Source organism: Schistosoma mansoni (genome assembly GCF_000237925.1).
Source record: "Schistosoma mansoni, WGS project CABG00000000 data, chromosome 4 unplaced supercontig 0032, strain Puerto Rico, whole genome shotgun sequence".
In the NCBI taxonomy this organism is placed as follows: Eukaryota; Metazoa; Platyhelminthes; class Trematoda; order Strigeidida; family Schistosomatidae; genus Schistosoma; species Schistosoma mansoni.
The window spans coordinates 1,659,046-1,683,754 of NW_017386017.1; the positions used below are offsets into that span (position 1 = coordinate 1,659,046).

General features: G+C 36.8%; 1 protein-coding gene across 1 annotated transcript in view; it reads left to right on the forward strand.

The window, feature by feature from the left end:
- The window catches only part of Smp_148830 (hypothetical protein), a gene marked incomplete at its 5' end in the record, with an annotated part of 49,899 nt that overhangs the window by 9,497 nt on the left and 15,693 nt on the right, over window positions 1-24,709 (forward strand). Inside the window, 10 exons of the mRNA XM_018791166.1 lie at window positions 6,250-6,744; window positions 8,467-8,597; window positions 8,946-9,790; window positions 11,991-12,085; window positions 14,913-15,163; window positions 16,584-16,903; window positions 18,446-18,737; window positions 21,049-21,392; window positions 21,447-21,496; window positions 22,908-23,426. Of these exons, the coding sequence (XP_018645679.1) occupies window positions 6,250-6,744; window positions 8,467-8,597; window positions 8,946-9,790; window positions 11,991-12,085; window positions 14,913-15,163; window positions 16,584-16,903; window positions 18,446-18,737; window positions 21,049-21,392; window positions 21,447-21,496; window positions 22,908-23,426 (3,342 nt within the window). The remainder of the gene's footprint in view (window positions 1-6,249; window positions 6,745-8,466; window positions 8,598-8,945; window positions 9,791-11,990; window positions 12,086-14,912; window positions 15,164-16,583; window positions 16,904-18,445; window positions 18,738-21,048; window positions 21,393-21,446; window positions 21,497-22,907; window positions 23,427-24,709) is intronic.

Here is a 24,709-nt window from a genome sequence, read left to right on the forward strand (position 1 = left end):
TTTGAACTTCAAGTAGGGTCGGAGGGCCTACTTCAATGTTCCGTTCAGACTGTCTGGGAATAGTGGGTAGTTGTGCAGTAGCTGAAGGCCAGCTAAACTGCTCCTTAAAGTGTTCCGCCCATCGTTCTAAACGTTTGGGTTGAGAGCAGATAGGGGTTCCGTCTTTCTCCGAGATTGTCTCACTTACACTTGACTTCTTAATTCCGGTTTCTTTTATTAGTCTGAATAGTTGCCTGGTGTTGCCTACAGCCTCTGCCTTTTCCATCTCTTTTGCTTTCGTTGCCCACCACTGCTCACGATCGTTCCTTAGACTTTTAGTTAACCTAGATCTAATTTGTTTACGCTCTTCGTCGTGTTCAGAGCCTGATGGGATGAGTTTACGCGAATCCATCAGTGAAATAGACTTAGAAGAAATCCACTGGTTTTTTGGAGCCCTATGATTTAAATAACTAATAGATGTTACTGCTGTTTCCACAGCTGTTCGTGTGTCTTTCCAAGCAGCATCTGGGTCAGTCTCGTTTACAGAACTGCCTAGATGTGAACTCAGTTGTTTCTGGAATTCGCATTTGGCTTTCTCGTCCTCCAGTTCAATCCTAATGGGTCTTCTTAGTGTACTTTTCCTGCGTCCATTGAGGCGCAGACAAATGCGCGCTCGTATTAAAGCGTGATCAGAGTCTAAACAAGTATTCCAATACGAGCGACAATCTTCTAATGAGCCTCTCCAACGATGACTGATGACAATATGGTCTATTTGAGTCCATCGTTGGTTTGGTGAAGGTGGTCGCCATGTTAGACGATGTCTCTCCTTATGCTTAAAATTAGTGCTTGCTAAAAATAAACGATTGTCTGAGCATAGTTGCAACAGACGATCACCATTATCGGTTCGTTGAGCCGGAATACTAAAACACCCACCTAAATGTCTTTCTGTTTGATTTAAGCTGCCTACCTGGGCATTAAAGTCACCCGCTACGACTACTATGTCTGAGCGCTTAGCTTTCTGAAGAAGCTCAGAGAGTTTTCTGTAAAAGTCATCTTTTACTTCATCATGGCTGCAGTCAGTGGGAGCGTAGGCAGAAACGACGAAAAAGCAACGACGTGTGTCCCTATCCTTCCGAGTTCTTACGGAGCCATTTAGCCGGACAGCACACAGGCGACTGTTAACGGGGATCCATTCTAATAGTGCCTGTTCTGCCCTTGTACTTAGTGCTATGCCTACACCTGCAAGTCCACGAGAACTAGCCAACGGGTCTCCAGATACACGGAGGGTGTATTTCGTTGGCTGTCCATTTTGGCGAGGTGAGGTCAAGTGAATGACCACACTGGGATCCTGTATGCGTGTTTCGGAGACACAGCATACATCAATGGTACGAGATTCTAGGGTTTTAGCTAAGGAGGCCTGTTGACCGATTTGACTTAAAGTACGTACATTGAAGGCTCCAATGTGTAGTTTGGAGCGAGGTTTTAGTAGACCTGGGACAGCGTTTCGCGCACTAGAATCGTTGGCCATGGTGACACTTGAGGGGGAAACCGGAACAGGAAGTTTAGTGTTGAAAGTCAAGGTAGAAGGAATAGTAGGAAATGAAGGAGATTGATTATGAATACAGTGGTCTTGAGTGCTGTTAGAGGTATGAGGGCAGTTATCACTTCCCGGTTGCCCACACCGTGGAGGGGTTCTTCTAGGGGTACCTGAAAAGGAAATTGGGTTAGAAGTGGTCTTAATGACCTGAGAGCGTGACTGCAGTGCCCAAGGGACAACTGCTTGAGGTCGGTCACACACGACACTTTTGTGGGTAGTTTTTGTGTTAGCTCCGTTCTTCAAAGGACCTTACCGCCGGAGACGGATATCCGTGGGATAAGGCGAGGTGTGCATTTTTAGGGTCGACCCTTTCTAACCCCACCCCTCCTTGTGGGAAGGAAGCATCGTTGTCATGCTGGTTGTCTGAAGGAAACACCTTACTGCCGTCACACCTCTGTACAGTCAATAGTATGACTTCGCCTTCGGACCTTGGGATTGCTGCTTTTAGTCTTACCGCTCTTCAACCGACCTGTCTGGCATGGTAGGACCTTGAGGAACGATTGTTCCAGCCAGTATAGCTCGATTGCTTCATCACGATAGGCAAGCCCGACCACCACGTCAAGGTAGCAGCAACGGTCGGGGCTCATAACTCTACATTAACCTATATTAATTCAAATAGTCTAATTAAATTAACTCATCCATCGGATATTTGTATATGAGCTACACCCCAAGTGTGTGCTAATGATACTATCCAGTTGCTCAGAGCAAAGCAGGTGGGGCAGGGTTTTAACCTGGGACTAATTGGTTGGAAGTCGAACTGCCTAACCACTAGACCAAGGCTCCACCAAAAAAATATGGGACGCTTGACAATTTTACGTATCATTCTTACTCAGCGTCCATGCTAATCTCCTTATTTTAGTATGTGTACCGTTAAAGCGAGTACACAATAACATATTAATATTTAGGCTTCGACAATTAACCACTGAGTCAATACCAAATGCTGTCTGGTGTTTGATCAGTTTAGCAGTTTATATCTCAATATGTTCTCTAAATATAGTAATCAGTAAGTCAAGCAACGGATACTAAATTAAAATAATCGGTTAATTATTGGGACCAGTTGGGTAACTCATAATAGGAGTTGAGTAAATTTGAAATGAAGCAATCGAATATATAGGATAACTATTTATGAGGAAAAATAGACGGATAAAAATAACTGATTGGCGTTATGTTCATGAGGGCAAAAGTTTTAAAACTTTGGCAAAGTATTTCACACAAACGTGCATCTTTTCTAAAAACAACTACAACTTCATGATAATCGTCTTGTATAAAATTAGTTTAGTGATACATACTGAACGATGCTTAAACTACTTTTGAACGTTGTGATTTTGAATTTCGACGTCAAATGTTTGATGAAAATAGGCAGGAATAACGCATCAGCCCAATTTTCGATATGATTTTAAGTGACAGCATTTTATAGTGCCGAATTCTCGAGTCGACCTCCATCAACATTTTTAGGTTGGCCGGTTCTGCTATTAGTCCTTGCACAAACCGTGTTTCGCAAAACCGATTAAATAGACCTATAGTTGTGATACAACGGAGCGAGTAATGTGAAATTACAACTTTTGCAGCTCTGCTACAAAGGATTATTATTCATGTTTCTGTTATATAATTAATAGACTCATGGATTGTCATGTTTATATATTCGCCTATTTCTGAACTTTCTTTTGACCTAGGTATTATTGTCACGTCTTATTTTTTCATATTTGATATCGAGTCACCTAGACTAGTGACCACATTGCAACTTAGTCGATAGGATTCGATCTACACTAAGAAGGACCTGACATAAATGACATTGATCACCACCCAGTGATCAATCGAACTATGAAAGGCTAAAGAATATTCCAGCCAATTAGGAAACACTTTATGAACAACCAATGAAATAAATGAAAGAGATTGCTATAAAAACCAGTCACTTATAACTTAGTTAAAATAACCCAATGTGTCATTGAATAAGAATAGAGAGAATTCAGCGAGGAAATTTCCTTTTCGACGAAATCATCTACTTACATTCGTATTTTACAGGACTGTTCTCTGGAATTGTCTATTGAAGAAGGGTGTGCCTGAGAAGTTCATTAACATCTTAAAGGCCCTGTATACGAACACCTCAGGCAGAGTGAGGGCATACAACCACCTTTCTCCCTTGTTCCATTCGAGCAGTGGGGTTAGGCAGGGTTGCCCAATCTCACCATTCCTCTTCAACTTTACCATCGACGACATCCTGGAAACAGCTCTGATGGATGTAAGTAATGGCGGTGTGGATCTGCTGCCTGGAGAACGACTTCTCGACCTTGAGTATGCGGATGATATTGTCTTACTGTGCGATAATGCCCAAGGCATGCAATCCGCACTTAATCAGTTGGCAATCAGTGTCCGCAGGTACGGCATGTGCTTTGCACCCTCCAAGTGCAAGGTACTCCTACAAGACTGGCAGGATTCTCATCCTGTACTCACCCTAGATGGTGAGCAGATTGAAGTAGTTGAGAAGTTCGTGTATCTAGGTAGCTATATAAGTGCTGGTGGGGGCGTGAGTGATGAGATTGATACACGTATAATGAAAGCCAGAGCGGCTTATGCCAATCTGGGCCATCTTTGGCCCCTTCGTGATGTTAGTCTGGCTGTAAAAGGTCGGATCTACAACGCGTCGGTGAGAGCAGTTTTGCTCTATGCTTGTGAAACCTGGCCTCTCCGAGTTGAGGATGTTAGACGTCTCTCTGTGTTCAGTCATCGTTGTCTCCGAAGGATTGCTGGCATACAGTGGCAACACCATGTTAGTAATGCAGAGGTTCGGCATCGTGTGTTCGGGCGCAGAGACGATAATTCAATTGGTGTCACCATCTTGAAACACCGACTTCGGTGGCTTGGACATGTTCTATGTATGTCGTCCCAGAGACTTCCACGTCGTGCATTATTTGCCGACTCTGGGACTGGTTGGAAAAAGCGGAGAGGAGATCAGTGTATGACATGGTGTCGTGGTATGAAAGAAAGCTGCGAATGGCTAGCTTCTGGTGGTCCTTCACGACTCCCTGGTTGGGGTCCGAGAGATGGTGCAACACAGTGGCTAGAGAGGTTATCAGATATGGCTCAGAATGGAAGCCAGTGGCGTGCCTGCTGTAACCTTCTTTTACTTTCTTCATAAAGAGTGGCTATAACTTTCCTAACTGAGAGAGCTCTTCTGGTTGTACATTTCAGTTCCCCCCATCATTACTCTTCTCCTTTTCTTTTTTTCCTTCTTTTATAAATACACATCTTCTTCCTCCTCCCATTCTCATTATTTTGTGTGGCGTATATGTATCCGGTGCCCTTTGTACCAATATATATATGATTAAATAAATAAATAATTACAGTTATATGAATAATTTGTTTATAGAAGGATAGAATAGATGACATCATAAATTGATTCGAAACTAAATATCAAATGAGGTTACGCAATAATCAAGGGGTAAAGAAGGGAATATAAGGATGAAAATAATTTACGGGTCAGATAATTGTTCAATTGACAGGTATAGTGAAAAACAACAAACATAAAGGTCATAAATATATAAATTGAATAATAACCAAGGGTGATAATAATAACTGATTATAATCTGAAGGGGTTTTGTGGAGATTTCAGTATTTTTCATAGTTGAAATCATGAGTCAATTGAAGTTAGACCATCATGGAAAACTTGGAAGCACTGGATGGCCGTTTCGTCCTATTATGGGACTTCTCAGCAGTGCGCATCCACGATCCCGCACTGATTAGAGTTTAAAAATGCAAAACAATAATTTCAAAAATCAATAATGATCAAATAAAAATGAAGAAAAAAGGTGAAAAAAACCAAAACATACCAATAAAGAGAATTAAGGCCAAGGAAGGATGACAGGTTGGACGAATAGTTTTTTCATGCAAAGTTCAGGCTTAGTTATACACAAATGTTGCAAGTAGTATTTAACTTAAGGTACAGATCAGTTAAAAAGAAACAATCGAAAAAGATTCTTTTTAATCATAAACAAATGATCTCACTCTTATGAGAAATTCGATATAAAATCATAGGAGGATCACCACTGATTTATTTTCTGTGCCATGTCTCATAACGTCCCAAGCCATTGTTGTACAATCTTTAGGAGACTCCGACAGTGGAGTTGTGATGGGCTGATCGATATCAGGTTTATATAGCTATCTTTCATACCATGTAACATGTTACAAACTGACTACCGTTCTGCCTTCTGCATCTGGTTCCAGCATTGGATAATAATGCACCGATGTGGAGTCTCAGGATTATCATTGTGACCAATTTTTAAGATAACGACACTCATTGAATTATCATCACTTCACTCACACACACGTTCCCAAACCTCAAAGTTGCTAACTTGGTATTACCATTGAGTGTGAACAGTTCTCCGGAGACAATAATGATCGGGCATAGTTGCTGGATAACCTCATCTCGAAGGAGCAAGGTCTCACAAAGCATAGTGTAGAACTGCTCCCAACTACTTGTTATAACTCCAACTTTTTACAGCTAGATTGAAATCAAGCTGGATTCAAATGACGAACCAGCTTAGGATAAGCTACTTGAGCATTATGTAAATCAGTTTTATTCGCCACAGCACCACTTGGATGCACTTAAGGAATTTATGTTTTTCCATTACATTTTCTACCGGTTTAATTAGTTTAATCATATTTTCCCTTTACAGATTCAGCATATTATCTTACAGTCTTACAAATCCATTAATCTGGCTCATTCAAATTCTACTAATCGTCAGCCAGCTATTAGTAAGGCGAGTTCTCGGGATCACGACCCACAAAACGCACCGGTTCATTGTGAAACTGATAGTTTCCTTGAGAATGCAAGGGAGGATGTTAATATGAAGATGGCTATAGACCGTTGGTCATTTCCCAAGTCAACTAAAACACTAATCCACCGAAAATCAGAATGGTTTGATTTGATATTGAATAAATTAGGCCGAAATGGTCATCGTATATTGATTAGTTCATCTTCAGATATTATTTATCATAAGCATAGTCCCCATCTACTTGATCTTAGTAAACTGCTGTTGTTGAATAATTTACCAAATGATGAAAATTATGGTTCTTGGCTTAATGATTTCTTTCAAACTGTTAGTCTTCCATCACGTCAGGGTTGCTCGCCTAGTTTGTTAACAAAACCATCGAAGAAACAACTTTTAAAGGTGAGTAGTACGTACTTGGCATATAAATATATACTATTAATTAATCTTTAACTTAAAGGTCAAATTACTAGGCTTTCAATATTTGTGCCCCATGTTTGAAACACGTTTCGGAGAATTCGCTTTCCTAATAATTGTCATTCATCACCCGAACATTAATTTTCAAGATTATTCACTTAGCCGCAATCAACACATATCCTAGCAAAAAAGTGCATTAGCTCAAGTTGTCATACTGCATTATCAAGAAATAAAATTAACAAGATGAATCGCAAGTAAGGTCGAAAAAATTCGGTAGTAATGATAATTGAAAAGACTGACCATTCAGAATATATGAAAAGATAGAAAAAAGTAAAGGAGGTGTACTGAAAATCAGAATTGAGGGAAATATGAAGAATGGATCGAAATTCACCTTCGTAATCGATTCTGACTCATATCACTTGACTTCTCCAAATACTACTCACGGTTATCACACACATCTCAATCAGGTATTCTGTACATATGAACACGGCTCAGACCCATATTCATTAACTTCATGGATTGATACTGTGTCGTGGTTTTTTCGCCATTACTAGTTATTTCAGTGATTATAATCCATAATCATCTATATACAGTGAGGTGTAATTTTCATTTACACCAATGGCTTTCTAAAACAGTAGTTGTATCTATTTAAACTAATAATGCAATTAATCTGTGGGGTTCTGTTTAACGAGAGTTGGTTATCGGATGCAATTACTTGCAACCAAGCTAGAGTTCATGTCGTTTTATGTAAGTGCTTATTGACAGTCTACTTCGGAGAATAATGCATTTCGATTCAAGTAAAGCTTATTTGACACAAAATTGGTAAGAGCACCACATGAAAAGGAAGAGGAAAGATCATTTACTCATAACAGGAATAAAGATATTAAGGGATAGTTTAGATATAGATTCAAGGCAGATGGAATCAACTTATTTAAAATACAGATTTTGGATCATATTCAATCGCGTCTCAAGACAGTAAGTTTTACAGTCAATGAGACTTCATCCAAAAAATCTCGACAAATCAAGAGACACAAACAGTCCATAATTATCGTATAATAAACTGGTCTAGTCTTTGCTGCCGTCACCCACTTCTATTGATTGCAAAGAGTACTTAGTTTAGATGGCATGTGAGACGCTTGGCACAGAGCAGATTTAAGTTACTGGATTTGATTTTTCAGATTGATATCACCGGTTAAATAATAGTCACAGTTATTCCCAAACACACGTTGCCAAACCATAGTATAACTTACAATGTGTTGGCACGTAGTGATAATCAAGTACATTTAACTGTCTAATAACATTAGCTTAGAACTAAATTGATTAGGCTTAGTAAAGCATACCTATTCCTAATTAGTTTTAATATTTGACTCAATAGAGCGGTTATCTAGTAGTTAGGTCATTCGACTTCCAACTACTGGGTCTCGAGTTGAAGTCCCGTTCCCTCTGTTTCGGCTTGGGTAACCGTGTAGTAGTATTCGACCTCATCAGTTGTATTGGTTTTAATACTAACGCTTGGAATAGTTTCTGGAAGCTTAGGTAATTGACTAGTGTTAACAGGTTAATTCTTCATTCGGGTAAGTTCAAATAGTTCACCTTGCAGATATTACTGAATGTCACTCACGTTTTGTGCTTTCCCCACTTTTCTCTTTGTGCTATTGAATACAGTTGAATATTGTTTTTCTCCTTTCATGTTCTTCAACCGATCAGTTTCTAGATCCATTCGTCATACGTTTCGACGACGAAGACGAATGGGACTCACTTGTCAATGATGAAGTTATTGAATGCCGTATGTCTTCTATACAACAGAAACTTCATGATAAAATATTGAGTACAAAAGCGTAAGCTATTGTCTATTCTATCGTGTTACGTTTTTGTCTTGTACTATATCATTCTTATCCTTCCTCATGGTTTTTCTCTGGTTCACGTAAACTGTTGTGCTGATCATCAGAATAACCTGATTCCACTCACTTACCAGATACAGATTTGTGTACTTGGCCTCGAGCCATACTAAGTATGAAGGCTAGTACTACTTCTTTGATACTGCTATGCTTATAAATTGCTTGGATTTGTATCGACGTAAATTTTATGGTTCAGATTTTTAGATATAACATACTTTTAATGTTATTGTACACTCATTTTACTATGTGTTTAACTAAATAATCAGTTTTTTACATTTTGTTTTACAGTGCTGAAAATGCTCTGAAAACCGGAAATCTGTTAGATCTCTTACAAACAGTTTCAGTTGCTGTGCGTGCTTGCAATCACCCTTCTTTAGCTGGAACTCATCCAAGATCCTCACGAATGTTTAGACATACTTTGGGTAATTTACAGACTGGGGTTCATGCTGTACATGGTCCATATGTATTCAAATCTACGAATAAGTTATGCGATTCGAATAATCACTGCTATTCCAATTGTGGTCTTCTGTTTAGCACTCCAGAGTCAGTTTTGTTTGGTGTTAAATTACTTCGAGATACTGAATTATCCGACATAACTTCCCAGTTCTTCAATTTGTCCGAAGCTCTCAAACCATCTGCTTATATCCGCAGTCGTATCGCCAATCTTACACCTCAGTTCCATCAGTTATTATCATCACCAATTAATCATCAAACTTTGAGTAATAACAGAAATGTTACTATTTCAGAAAATGTATCAAACTCAGTGGATTTTTCGCCAGAATCTCATATTCCAAATGGGAATTTGGAAAGTAATCACTTCAAGAATGGAAATCAGTTAACAAATGGTTTTCCTCAGTCCCAACATTTGGACTCTGAAAACTGTGTTGACCCAGACATTGAAATTGTAAGTATCCCTCAGAGACAGAAACGACAAAGAAGTTCCGGTGTCGATCGGAATTCAGTTTATTCCAAACGACGTCGTGTGGAAGAGTACAGTTCTCGCCTTCCTTTTCTTGATTACACTGATATTGGATCTACTAGTTATCATAAGAGCTCCAACTGGTCGTCGAGTCACTTGAGTCTTAGTAGTGACCCATATATGGCCCATTCTGATCAGTTTAGAAGTACAACAAGTAAGTTACTTACTGGTTGTTTTTTGTTTCCTTATTTCTATTGTCATGTATGCTGTAAAGAAGGTGATATGTACATGACGTTCAGATACGGTTGCTAGTCTTGGATTCCTTTTTTGATGATTCACTTCAAATTTCGTCCCAGTGGCATGTTAACTCCTTCTTTGTTTATTCTCCTGTATATTTTCAGTACTTTATTATCCTTTATTTTTCGTCAGAGTTGGTTTAAATTTGTCTTTTTCTCAGGTTTCTGTAATCATTCTAAGCCTTGACTATATCTAAAAACAACCTTAACTAGGTCGGTGTATAAGATCACAAGACACACTGTAATAGCTAGTAATTATATTTGACTGTTCAAATCTCGGTAGATAATGTAGGTTCTGAATCCGTAAAGGACAATTTAAACTACTTTAGTGGCCTTGTATTTAAATTCTATTAGATCATATGATGATTGTTATCGAAATATATATGTCGTCAACCCTCATATATAATTATCGACTTAATTTGCGTTAGAGACTAACGGAATAAAACTAGCCAAATATGAGAATGCATTTTGAGTTCATATATTTCGAACACTCATTGATCCGGACAGACAATTAGAGAAACGGAGTGAAGAAAGTGAAGCAAACAAAACGAAACGAAATTGACGCTTCGAGGAGAAGGCGAGTAAGCCAACTCGTTTTGATTAAACGTGATTCAATATTTATATTCATACAAGAATAATTTACAGACAGACACGTGATGAATAGGGAAAACAATTAACACACAATCATGTAAGAACAGTCAGGAATAGTAAAGGAATAATTGACAAGGTTAAAATGTGGTATATTGTACCATCCACTACGCCACTACTAAGGTGTATCGATCAAACTGACTTATTTTGTCAAATTTTTCTTTTGATTGAGATCATGACTTAGTCATTTAGACCACCATTGAAAACCTGGAAGCACTGAGTGGCCGTTTCATCCTATTACGGAACTCCTCAGTTTTGCTCATCCACGATCATACACATGAGACTCAAACCCAGAACCTTCGGTCTCGCGCGTGAACGGTTAAACTCTAGATCATTAAGCTGGCATCCAACGATGTTAATTTCTAACTTCAATTGATTCATGACATTGCTTAACCATCCTACCATTATCTTCAGCGGGTATCTTCCTCATACTCGACACGGATTAGCTCCACTGGTCACGGCTTCTCACTAAAACTCTGACAATTATCTCTCCAAGCTAGTCTATTTTCTGTGAATTATTTCGTATAATTCAAATTGATTCATATAAAATGACAGGTTGTATATTTCCGTATCGTATAAAGGTCATGCAATCTTCTAGTAAAATAAATGTACTTTCGAGACCTAATCTGATAATACTTCTGTTATATAAAAATAATTTAGTGAATAAACAGAATTACATCTAGATGTTTATACATTTACATACATTATTAATGAAAAGATTTAGTTCATAGTTAACTTACTTGTCCATCAATTTTTTTTAATAACATACTTTAGCTTTATTTGTATTTTATTGACACTTATGTTCTTTTACAACAAATTTTATAAATCATTTTGTAAGTTTTTTTCCATTTAAGGATTTGTTGAATCTATGAATGAATGTTAATTATATTTTTCATAGTTGGAAGAATGAGTCAAATGAAGCTAGACCACCAAGGAGAACCTGGAAGCAATGGACGGCCGTTTCGTCCAATCGTGGGACTCCTCAGCAGTGCGCACCCACGACCTCGCCTCGCGAGATTCGAACCCAGGACCTGCCAGTCTCGCTCCAGAGCACATAACCACTAGACCACTAAGCTGGCCGGCATCCGGTGGTGTTAATGTTTAACTTCAATCAATCCACGAAGTTGAGAAACCGTTCACCAACAGACCTGGATGAACTTCACTGGTCACTTCTTCTCACTAGAACTCCAGGAAGTACCTCTTGAAGTCAGTCACTAGTGAGCATATGAAACGAAACGACCGTCCAGTGCTTCCAGGTTTTCCTTGGTGGTCTAGCTTCAATTGACTCATGCTTTCAACTATGAAAAATACTGAAATCTCCACAAAACCCCTTCTGATAATATTAATTATATTTGTTGTAACTATCTTTCTTTTTGAAAAAACAAAGAAGAAATTTAAGATTACAGATTATGACTTTTGTAGGAAAACTTCATTTAAGTATATTTTCATTGTGATACCATGATATTTTAGATATGTCCAATAATCTTTCTCATACTGTCAATCACAATAATTCCTACAACTCAAATGATCATTTAAACAATAATGGCAATGATAATAATTTAAATGTGAGTTTATTGTGTTTAATCATTTTTAGTATGATTTTGTTCAATATTTACTGGTTGTATGTGTATGTTAGTATGTATATGCAATACACGTAAACCAAGCTAACATTGACATTAGTTTTGTCCAATTTTTGGTTGTTGCTTTTACAGGTAGGAAAATAAAAATTGATTTTCGGATAAATTATTTCATAACAACATTTTTCCATACCTTAATTTCTCTTCTCAGTTCAATAATAGTAACTAATGGTCGGAGACTCTAGGTGACATGGCTTAGAATCGATCACCATGGCGTAGGTGTGTACACTATTTATCTTCCCTTAAACTTTAAAATTAAAATTGCTTCATATTTGTCTTCTTTCCTATACTATATCCTTATATACAATTTTTCTTTTATATATTACCACCACTAAATTAACTAGTTCTATGAATCCGGTGTTCATCTTGTTGTGCTAACGAGGTATGACAACTTGGACCGATGCATATATGTGCCTGGTCCTACGTTGTAGCTGACTGACTATGTGTCGTATATTGATCTTTCTTCTTCACTTTACTTATAGCGTATGTGTATATAATAAATATTTTGAACTCAGTGTTATCTTTCAGTTTAATCTTTGTTTTTCTTTTTAATGTTCGTTCTTTACTCATTTTGTTTCCGTTTTTACTTCGTTTACCTAAAATGTACCACTGTGGTGTGGTCTACTTATATCTATATAAGTAGTATATGGTGTTGGTCGGACATAGAATGTATTTCACCAGAAGACCGATGTGCAAAGAACTGAAATGAAGCGCAATCGTTTGGAAAATGCATGAGCAATGAAATTAAAGAAGAAACAGAGAAGATTGAAACAATTGGTTGTTAATTTGCAAATCGACTGTTCATTGTTTGGTTATCAGAATTTACTGAGATAGTCTGTAATTTCTGCTTAAATACATTCGATTGTCCCCAACCGTTGTTTTGTTCACTACATTTGGTGTCGCTGCCAACCAGAAGGAGGAAGGGTGCTGTTCTGCGGACGCCGCTGCGGGTCTGGAGTGGAGGTGCTAGTTGGGGCAGTCTGGTGAGGAGAGGTGGCGTCGAGTGGAGTGTTCTGGCGGGGCGGCGTTGGCTGTAGCGGGTGCTGTCGACGGAGAGGAGCAGTGGGACGTGCGGCTGCTGGGCGGACATCGGATGTAGATGGCTCAGCAGGCCGGTGGAGTACGGGTGTTGAACGTCCCAGGTGCCGGGTGGATGCGGATGTTGGTGCCCCGGCAGATCGACGGAGCTATGGAGGTCAGCGCGCCGCAGACTCGACATTCTGACGGAGAGTTTGGCACAGACTGCAGTGAAAGAAGATAGTGGCGTGGCGAGCAGAACCACCGCATGGTCGAATGCTTTAAAGGGGGGACGAGTGTGGTGTGGTCTACTTATATCTATATAAGTAGTATATGGTGTTGGTCGGACATAGAATGTATTTCACCAGAAGACCGATGTGCAAAGAACTGAAATGAAGCGCAATCGTTTGGAAAATGCATGAGCAATGAAATTAAAGAAGAAACAGAGAAGATTGAAACAATTGGTTGTTAATTTGCAAATCGACTGTTCATTGTTTGGTTATCAGAATTTACTGAGATAGTCTGTAATTTCTGCTTAAATACATTCGATTGTCCCCAACCGTTGTTTTGTTCACTACACCACTACTAAATTACATGACCAGTGTTTGTTTAGTAATAGGACTCATTCTGTCAAAACCTGTTTATATGAATGGATGTAAGGCGCTAGCTTAGTGGTTAAGATGCTTGATTTTCAGCCGTTATCTTAAAACACTGGCTCTGCAGCTTGGAAAGGTTTTACAAATGTCATCTGAAAGTCTCGCACATCAAGAATTAATTTCCAAAGCTGAGACGGAAGGTAAAAGGTGTAGAGGTGGTCAGTTTGTTGCATTGTGTTGTTGTAGTAAGAAAGAAAGCTATATAAGACTGGGACCTATCAACGCACAACAACTCCCTGGTTTGAGTTCTAAAGGGGATACAACTCGGCGACCAAGGATTTTAATAGAAGTGACTCGAAATAAAAACCGGTAGTGGCCCTTCAGTAATTTTCTACTATTTTCTTTAAAAAGGGAAGAAAATACCGTTAACCTCCTGAACTTATTATTGATTGTATTTTTAAGTGAGATTTACATCCTATTACATAGAATTCTTGTACTTCTTATCAACTCTCTTTCTTCATTTATTAACAATGTCACTGTTTTATATGTATTATTATTATACATATTAAGGTTTATCACGATACTTGCAAATTAGTGAACAGTTAAGCTATCCCAATGCGAATTATTCTATTCCGGACTCGATAACAGTAGCTGGCACACACGTTAGCAAATGGCCGGTAAGACAAGAAGGCAAAGTGTAGAAAGAACTTAATACTCAAGCAGAACAATTGGAAAAGAACATGATCATCACACAAAAAGTTAACGAACTAAAGGTAGTGGCAACTAATCAAAATTGTGAAAAGGTAGTGCGAAAAAATTGATTGAAGCAAGCACTGACGGTTACTGTTATTAGAAAGACTTTAACAAAACTCGAGTAATCTTGTGATCGTCTTGACAGTCGCCTCTTTATTTGTATCGTTCATACAATTTTGGTTTCCTATTGTTCCAGATTTTTTGTGATTAAATGAGTAAAATAAGATAGTTTACCGCTTTATGCACTGGTTTATCTATCTGTGTATTATTATTGTTTATCGTCATTGTTAAACGTAACAGTGTTCAACTTGATAACTTCCCTAATGGTGAAGTTAGAAACAGTAAGGAGTTATTATTTCTTTAATTATTGTGTGTTGTTAATTTCCTAGGAGAACGCATATCCTTGGCTAATAGATAATCATCGTAAATGTACTCAGTTAACTGGTTTTGCTGATTGGTGTTCCCAGGATACATGTAATCTTCTACGCTTAGATTTATTATCTGATAATACTACTTCTGATTCCAATGCTTATTCGAAAAATTCACAATTTAAGTCTTTCAATGTTTACTCTTATAAGAAAGAATCTGATATATGGAATATTGTTCTAAATCAATTTTCACAATGGAATAATATTACGAGGTAACATTTTTTATTATACATTTTTATTATACACTAGAACTCCACGAAATACCTCATGAAGCCATTTACTAGTGAGCATATGATTATTATCAGAAGGGGGTTTAGTAGAGATATTAGTAATTTTGTAGTTGAATTCATGAGTCAATTAAAGCTAGATCACCATGGGAAACCTAGAAGCACTGGACGGCCGTTTCGTCCTAGTGTGAGACTCCTTATCAGTGTGTATCCACGATTCCACCCTGTAGTGACTAATGGAGTTCAACCGGGTCTGTTGTGAGATCGTAACTCACTGAAGACAATGGTGGACGGTTGCTCTACTTCGTGGATTGGTTGAAGTTAGACATTAACACCGTTGGATGCCGCTCAGTAGTCTAGAAGTTATGTGTTCGCGCACCTGCATGATAGGTCCTAGGTTCAAATCTCGCGAGGCGGGATCGTGGATGCGCACTGCTGAGGAGTCCCATACTAGGACGAAACTGCCATCCACTGCTTCCAGGTTTTCGATGGTGGTCTAGCTTACATTGACTCATGAATTTAACCGTAAAATTACTAAAATCTCCGAAAAAACCCCTTCTAGGAATAAAATAAGTCAAATACGAGAATGAATTTCGAATATGTCTATTTTGTAAACTCATTGATCCGGACAGGTAATCAGAGAAACGAAGCAGGGAATACCAGTGAGCCAACTCGATTTGATCAAGTGTGACTCAATATTTATGACCAAAAATAAGCTACAGATATATGATGAGTAGGCTAAGCAATACACGTACATACGCTCATATAAAAAAAGTTAAGGTTAATAAGTAAGTAATTAACTAGTTCAAAATGTGACTCAAGAAGAATAGATAAACTGGTTTGTCCAGAAGCTATAATAACCCATATGGGCTTGGCATAAAACCAGATACTACACCATCATCATTGGCTCTTAGGAGGTAATATTTATGATTTTGGAAGATTCTCAATACTGCTATGATAGTTCATTCCGATAGTTTACATAATTGAATTTTTTGTTTTTTTTATTGTTTACTTTAGTGTCTGTAGTTATTCAAGTAGGAGGTGGGTGGGCAGATAAGAAACCTTTCATCTTTGCTTTTACTGCAAATTTGTCAAGGTGAAGTGTAAAACAGTAAACTGTCCAACTATATAACTAGTTCATTAACATTGTTAACAAAAAGCGATTTTAACTAACAACAAACGAGTGATTTGTTTACCAAATGACCATTCTACTCATATTTAAAGTTTCGCTTCCATAATAGATATGTTCTTAAGGGTTTTTTAAATCAGAGTATAGAATTATTCATCCTCAGTATTTTAACTCAGTTTTATTTTGTGATATGTATATTCGTAGAAGTAACACTGTTCTACTAACTTAATTATTAATCTACTGATTTAACATAAATCCTTTTTTATTTCATTTCAGCGCACTGTGTACGCGACCGCGTGTGATCGCCACACCTGCCCGAATAATATCTCGTGTTGGACCTATTAATCCTTTGCTATTGTTTGACAAAAAGAAAACAACTTCAATGTTATCCAATCTATATTGTTCACAATCATCTTGGTCATTTTTGATGTATTCATCAATTCTTTCGCGTATAAGTCATACTTTATATCCTCTAACAGAACAAGCACGTTGGTTGACACCTTCATGCTGTTCAAAGATTGGATTTCATTCCTCATTGTTGTCGTCATTTAGCAGCAACCCTAAATCATCTGTCGGCCAGTTGTTACTAGAATCAGGTGAATACATGTATAATCACTGTGACATTATGCAACTATTACGTTAAGCAACTACCCGATGAGTCCTTTTAATAATTGCCGAAATAGAAATTTTCACTATACTGAAATATATATATGATTTCATACTGTGTTTATGCACTATTATAGTTAAACTGTGGTTTCATTGCATTGTTCGATAGAAAAGAATTGTTGATAGAAGTGAACAAATTTCATCCATACGATTACTGTGGCAAAAATAGTTCCAAAGCAACTTCAACACACACATATATATTAAGAGATTTTGTTATGTAATACACAAAGCTTTGCAATGATGCAGATAATGCTCTTGTATCACATAAACCAAATCAGTCAACACATATAATAAGCTATGCTTTTTATGTAATGGTTATTGATTACCAGCGTATTTAAAATAGTTGAAAGCCTAGTTCTTAAGCTAATAACTCAAATGTTAAAATACTATACACTGTCAGTAATGTAACCGGGATACGATCACGCCATTGTATTGAACTTTTTAACTGACTGATCGAATCATGAAGAACATATTGTAAAAGTGACGTATATGATGATATTAAACTTATTTACAAGGTAAAAGGTTCAAGTTTAGTACAGGTAATGCGATTAGTCATTGTTGAACACTTTATCATTCGGTAATAATATCTTAAATCAATAGGTTGACAATGTATAATATTCTATCTAGTATGTTGAGATTTGTACACAAATATGTAAATTGCATGCAAATGATTTTGCATACAGTTATGCATATAAGTTTTGCAAAGAATCTAGATACGTAATACAGTGATTCTTTGTACATAACTTACAGCATGACTTTAGGAAAACTTGTGACAATTTAACACAGTTGCCTGTATAAAATAAAATGATATACTGTCAGCCAACTAAAAGTTGGTTGATCTAACTGTATATCATAATGTCATCTTGGTAGGTTTAATAAACTCCTCTATTCAACGCATTAGTTTAATCTTTTCAACCAGTTTGCCATTAGAGACTGTTAATAAAAGAAACTTGTCTTGTGCTTTCATAGTCACTTATTAGTCAGTGTGTTTCTAGGGGGTAAACAATTATAAATAATTATAATTGTCTTTTTTTCAGTCACTGTTTAGTCGTCACAGGTTCAATTCTTCATTAACCTTCTGATACACATAGACGTGCATGTGTGTATGCGTGTTATATTATTAAACCTCATATATAATATATGCAACTCAGGAACAGTGGCTTCGCTTGTCGACCTGATATAAGATCTGTTTTAGTTGTTATTCGTACAAGTTATGCAACGTGTGTGTGTGTGTATGTATGTGAATTCTACACGTTTTTCCTTCATAATTCTTCATATGTACAGAATCCACAATCGTTTACTTCGTCATTGTAATTGTTCTCTTTTTTTTGTTTCAGGCAAATTTTATAATCTACATCAGAAATTAACCGAATTGCTTGGTGTAAAATCTCATCCTACTACTACTACTACTACTACTACCAATAGTAATAATAATAATCTTGAAAAACGTCCTCGTTGTATATATTTTATAGCTCATCAAACTGCTTTTCTCGATTTATTGGAAGCTTATTTATCAGCATCATCGTGGCGCTTATTTCATCGTGTACGTATTCCATCAAATTATAAATCAGTTAATGCTAATACATGGTCACTAATTGATTGTATTAATAGTTGGCCACAAGGTACAATTGGTCCACTATTAGTACTAATACATGCACGAAGTCCAACTACATCATTGATTAGTTTACGAGCTGATTCAAATGTACATATTATCATATGTGATGTTGATTGGCGAGTAGAAGTCACAGATAACTTGAAAGCCATGTAAGTATGTTTGGAATCCACTTTTTTAGTTTACCAGGTTTTTTTGTTCACTTAATAAGATATTTGTGGCTCTCTAGTATTTATTCATAGACAGGTGCATTTGGAGTCTTGCTGGTGTGTTTTCGGACTATGAAGTTAGCACTATTGAGTTGAGACTCAGAGTAATAGATAAAAATAGTCAATCAGTTGGCAAGGTACTGAACTTTCATTGACATGAGTGGTTGGGAAATGCACTATGTACTTTCAACCACCGTCTACCTCTCTGCACGATTTTAGCTGATGTAGGAATGGGTTGGGAGGAAACTAAGGATGGCCTGGCTAAAGTTTGGCATTATTCCATGAAATTATCTTCTGTTGGACTCATTTGTGTAGGTAGGTGCAGACTACCTAGTTGGAGTCTACTTGATTGTCGTAATTGACAGTCGAAGACGTTGGTCGGTCGCAGTGGTGCGGATTGTTTTAATCTTTGTCTTCCTGTAGATCATGAGTGGTAATATAATCATATGCTTTTTATTTCTGCAAACTTGGTCTTCTTATAAGTATATTTTCTAAACTTAATGCCTTATATTACTATTAACGCCGTTACTATTTCTGCCATTCTGATATTTGCCTCGATAATTTTATCTTTCTGTATTGATCTAGTCTGGCAACTTGAACCGATCCTCATCTGTGCAACATATACGACTGACTGAATGACTAAGAATTGCTAGCTGCTGTTTACCAATTGGTCTAAAATTGTATTTGACTAAAAGTTTCAGTTTAAATAGTTTAAGCATTTAAATCCAGCCATTCACAATTTGAGTAGTTAGACATCATACAATAATTGTGATTTATTTCTTTAGTGAAGTGTATTCTCATTCAGTTCACTACATAGCTAGAATTTCGATGTTCAGCTTCATTAGTTGGTTTAAGCTGTTATATATTGCTTTAGATTTTTACCACACTTGACAGCATATGCTTTTTCCTTCTCAAAATTCTATCCAAATTTTGTAAGAGACATCATTTCAGAACTATCAACCGGAGGAAAATTTCAAGTTCTGCATTATAATTTTGTCACGTTCTGTGAATAACCCTACCTCGAAACCCCATACCAAATAATTGTGTGCATTTCTACAGAATTTTCGCTGTCGTCATTACTAGTAGTATCAACAATAGACTTGTTCGGCGTTTATTTATTTGATTTATCTCCCAAACGTTAGAAATATATATCAAGTCCGATTTACTAATCACGACATATCTAATGTTATTTATTTATTTATTTAAACACATAAATATATTGGTACAAGGAAGTGCCAGATATATATGCGCCTCACAAACCTCATTTCATTTGTGTGAGGGCTGTGATACTGCCTAGGTGCCCAAACTGAAGCAGGTGATTTTCTTAGGGGGCCACACCCCGAGCCTTTGACCTAAGAGTCTGATCTACAAGGCATTGGAGTATCGTGAGGAGATGCAGTCCCATGGTAGCCGATGACCAACAATTGATTCATACGCCATTCGTTCCTTCAGGATACTGGAACCAGCCTATGTGCACTATTGATTTGGAATGAGGGTTTCACAACTCCCCTAGGTGGATTTTTCGTGTACACCAACCCGGTTAAAGCGTCGAACATTCGCTTTTCATCCTCTCAATTTCGTAAACAACAGTAGTGCCACGAGAAGGCAGTGATTAGGACTTCCCTGGCAGAGACTATATATGCGTGGCCATGTGAGAGCATTTCGAGAGGGAGAGCTGACCTCAACTAGACAGCCATGAAAGACCAGGAAGCACTGGATGGATTTTTCGTCTTTGTAGGGACCCTTCAGTAGTATGCACTCACTATCCTAGCGGGGATCAAATCCATGATTTACATATCTCACTACAAGCACTTAATCTCTAGACCATGTTACATGTTTAACTTTGATTAATTTATAACATTGTGTGAGCATTAATGTGTAACTAACATACACTCGAAATGGTTGAACTCCGCTAGTCACAGCTCTCATTAAAACTTCTGGCATGATCTCTCAAAATTACTCACTGATGTACGCATCACCATTATTGATTTGTTTTTTTAATCTTTAAGATGGATTCCACTTAGACATATTCTCTTTTCTAATGAATTTTTTAATTATTTTTCCTTCATAGTATTCATAGTTGGATATTGAATGGTTTATCTTTCTATCCTCCATCATCATCATCTTCATCGTCATCATCATTATCATCATCATCATCATCGTCAATTTATTTCAATAATGATAAAAAACAAAAAATCAATATTTCTCGTTTATTATCAACTAATAATTATAATTATTCAACACATCGTATTAGTATAGAAACATGTTTATTACGTGGTGTATCATGTCGTTTATTACCTAGAGCTGTATTTCATGCTCATTCAACAACACATGTCAATTGTCGTTCATTATTATTTGCACGAGTTCAACCAAATGTTGTTAATGAATTATTATCTGGTATTATACAAATTAAAAAATTATCAAATCGTCAATTATTTATACAACAAAAAATGAAATCAATTGATTATGAACAATTAGATTTATTTAATGATCGTCATTATTTTGGATCTATACATCATAAACATGATACATTATCCCATTCATCAACATCATCATCATCTATTACTTCATCATTTTCATATATTGGACATGATAATCGTTTTAATGAATCTATAAATAATAATAATAATAATGATAAAATAATTAATGAAGATGATGATATATTATTATTTCATGAAAGAGAACCATTAAGTGAACTTTTAGTAAGTAGATGAATAAAATTATTTCTGTTAATAATAACACTGTTGGATGCCAGCTCAGTGGTACCCCTCAAATGCCCTGGTACGGCCGAGAGTGGGGAGAGTCCGCTCTTCCTTCTCGAAATGCTCTGATAGCTTCTAATAGGGAAGTCCTAATCACTGCCTTCTCGTGGCACTACTGTTGTTTACGAAATTGAGAGGATGAAAAGCGAATGTCCGGCGCTTTAACCGGGTTGGTGGACATGGAAAGTCCACCTAGGGGAGTTGTGAAACCCTGATTCCAAACCAATGGTGCACATGGGCTCGCTCCAGTATCCTGAGGGAACAAATGACGTATGAATCAATCGTTGGTCACCGGCTACCATGGGACTGCATGTCCTTCCGATGCTCCACTGCCTTGTGGATCAGACCTTTAGGTCAAAGGCTCAGGATGTGGACCCCTAAGAAAATCACCTGCTTCAGTTTGAGCACCTAGGCAGTATCACAGCCCTCACACAAATGAAATGAGGTTTGTGAGGCGCATATATATCTGGCACTTCCTTGTACCAATATATTTATGTGTTTAAATAAAATAAAATAAAAATAAGTTGTATTAGTAATGTGGGGGAGTCTAATGGTGGATTTTAATCTGTGTCGGTTGCGACAGTTATCTCCCGCTGGTAATGGGTGAAGGGTTGCTCAAAGTCATAGACTGATTGACGTTAGACATTAACACCGTTGGATGTCAACTCAGTGGTCTAAGGGTTTAGAGTTCGTGTGTGAAATGGCGAACCCTAAGTTCAAGTCTAGCGTGTGGGGTTGTGGATGCGCACTGTTGAGGAGTCCTATACTAGGACGAAACAACTGTCCAGTGCTTCTAGGTTTTCCATGATAGTCTAACATTGGTCGATGCATAAGTTCAATTATTAAAGGTGTAATCAGCGTAATAAGCAAATGAACTATAGTGATTTTGAATACAGTACTTTCATGGTATGAAATAGTATCAAACTTTACCTGTGGTGATAATGTCATCCAACCAGTCACTGGAATTCAATCATAATTGATAGTACAAACGTGTTACTAAACGTGGCTACACTGGTCGAATTTCTTTTTGAATGTCAATTAAATTTTACCTCAATTATTGAGTAAATTGAAGGTTAAATTGTCGACTTTGCCACTGGATGACATCCAAAATACCACCATGATCTATTACTTAAGGGTAGTATTTTAGTGTTTGCATATCTTAGCAATGATTATGTACTAAAGTTCAGTTCAGCTTACTTTGTCTAAAAACATTTCAATTTTTTAGACAAAATGTATGAGAAAGCCATGACCATCTGGAAGTTTGTATTCAAGTCTCAAACAGTTGAATACCTTGTTTAAGTTTATTTTATTTAAACATCTGATTGTTTTGTTTTTCTTCATTTCATTGAAGCTTCATCAAGCATTGGAACTTTTTGAAGATCCCATCGATACACAAGCATGGTGTTGTACAAATGCTGAAGAAGTAGCCATTGTCAATGAATTTATTTCTCAAGATGATGATAATACTAATGATGATAATATAACAGATAATTTTCATTATTTAATCGATGATGGTGAAGTTGACTTAGAAGATGATTTAAATCGTAAAATTTCTGATGAATTTGATACAAATTTTGTACAATTATCAGATTATAATGAACGAAAATCTTATCAAGATTGTCTAATGAAACAGTTAGGTTACACCGATTTAATTGGTTGGGAAGTTGCTAATTATGAATTGTTATCTCGTATATCACTACTTGAAAGTCAATTAACCGGTGAATGGAATAATGATTGGTTAAGTTATCATAATCATCCTTCTGTTAATCATAATGATGACAATTCTGTAGTTGGTCGAAATGAACAACAGCAGTCACAACATATTGAATCATCTACTTCTGATGTAATATCTTCCTACGCTCAACTTCCAGTGAGTTCGACTTATTATAAACTTTTATGTTATAAATTGTTCCGAGCACACTTTTTCAAGAAGGGAGATCTAAGTTATTTCCTCTTATAATGTAGAAAAGCTTATAGATATTCGACCATATTATGTCCGACAAATTGTTGTAAATAATAGTAAATCTGTGGAGTGAATAAACAATATTGGGACTAGAGATTTTCTGTATAAGTTGTGTAGACCAATTGTTGATTGTTGCGAAACTGGATCATTGTATGGTTTCAAGAAGGCGATGTTCAGGATGTGATACTGTGTGATCAATGATTTGAAATTTCAGTTCATAATCTCGTTTTTTTTCAAAAAAAACGTTTTAGTTTAACCATTTAATAACTGCTCTTAAATGTATTCTTTGAAGGTGTAGTAAATTTTAGATCTTGCTTATGCGATTAATCGGAATGAAGTTATCAGTAGCACTATGTCTTCAGTTTATCGTATTTTAACTAGAAAGAATTGTGCCTAGTTATTGATCAACTTGATTTGTTGTTGTTGTTTTGCACACTAAAAAACTGAATATAATTAATGAATAAAATTATTTCTGAAGGTCTATACCTTGTGACGTTTGTGCATCATATGTTTTTGTGTATGTATAATACACAAATACACCTTTTAACTGTTGTTATGCATATTAGGTAACGTGCTTACTTTTATCTAACTGTAATGCAACGGGGACTGTCTGTCATTTGCATACTAGTTTATGATCTCTTACATAGGTTCGAATTAAAAAAAGAGAATTATTCTATTTTGAAGGCATATTGAAAATCTAACCATCTTCATAGTGTCACCTCAATTTATGACTACAGATTCAAAAAGCTAATTCGAATTTTAGCGACTTATGTTACTTGTGATGGCGAAATATTTATCTCATAACCAAAGTGCGAGTTAACTGTCAAATAGTTCTTTCTGTTCTATTTTATGGCTGTGAAATACTTTTTAAAGTGGTGGATCTTCGTAGGTTCCTACTTTTTAATCATAAGTGCCTTTGAAGCTTTACTTGTGTATTTTAGGTCAACCGAGTTAGCAATGTTGAGGTTAAAGACAGTGTACTGTGTAAAGATTGCCAATCGATTGATAAAATAGTCAATCTTTGTCAACTGAGGTGACCGGGACATATATTACTTATGCTCAACCGCTGCATACCTCACTATGCAATGTTTACTGATGTAGGAGTAGGTTGAGAAAAATCCAGAAGTGGTTAAACCAGAGCGTCGGTTTAATCTGTGAAGTTACCAGCTGTTGAAATGAACCATGTAAGT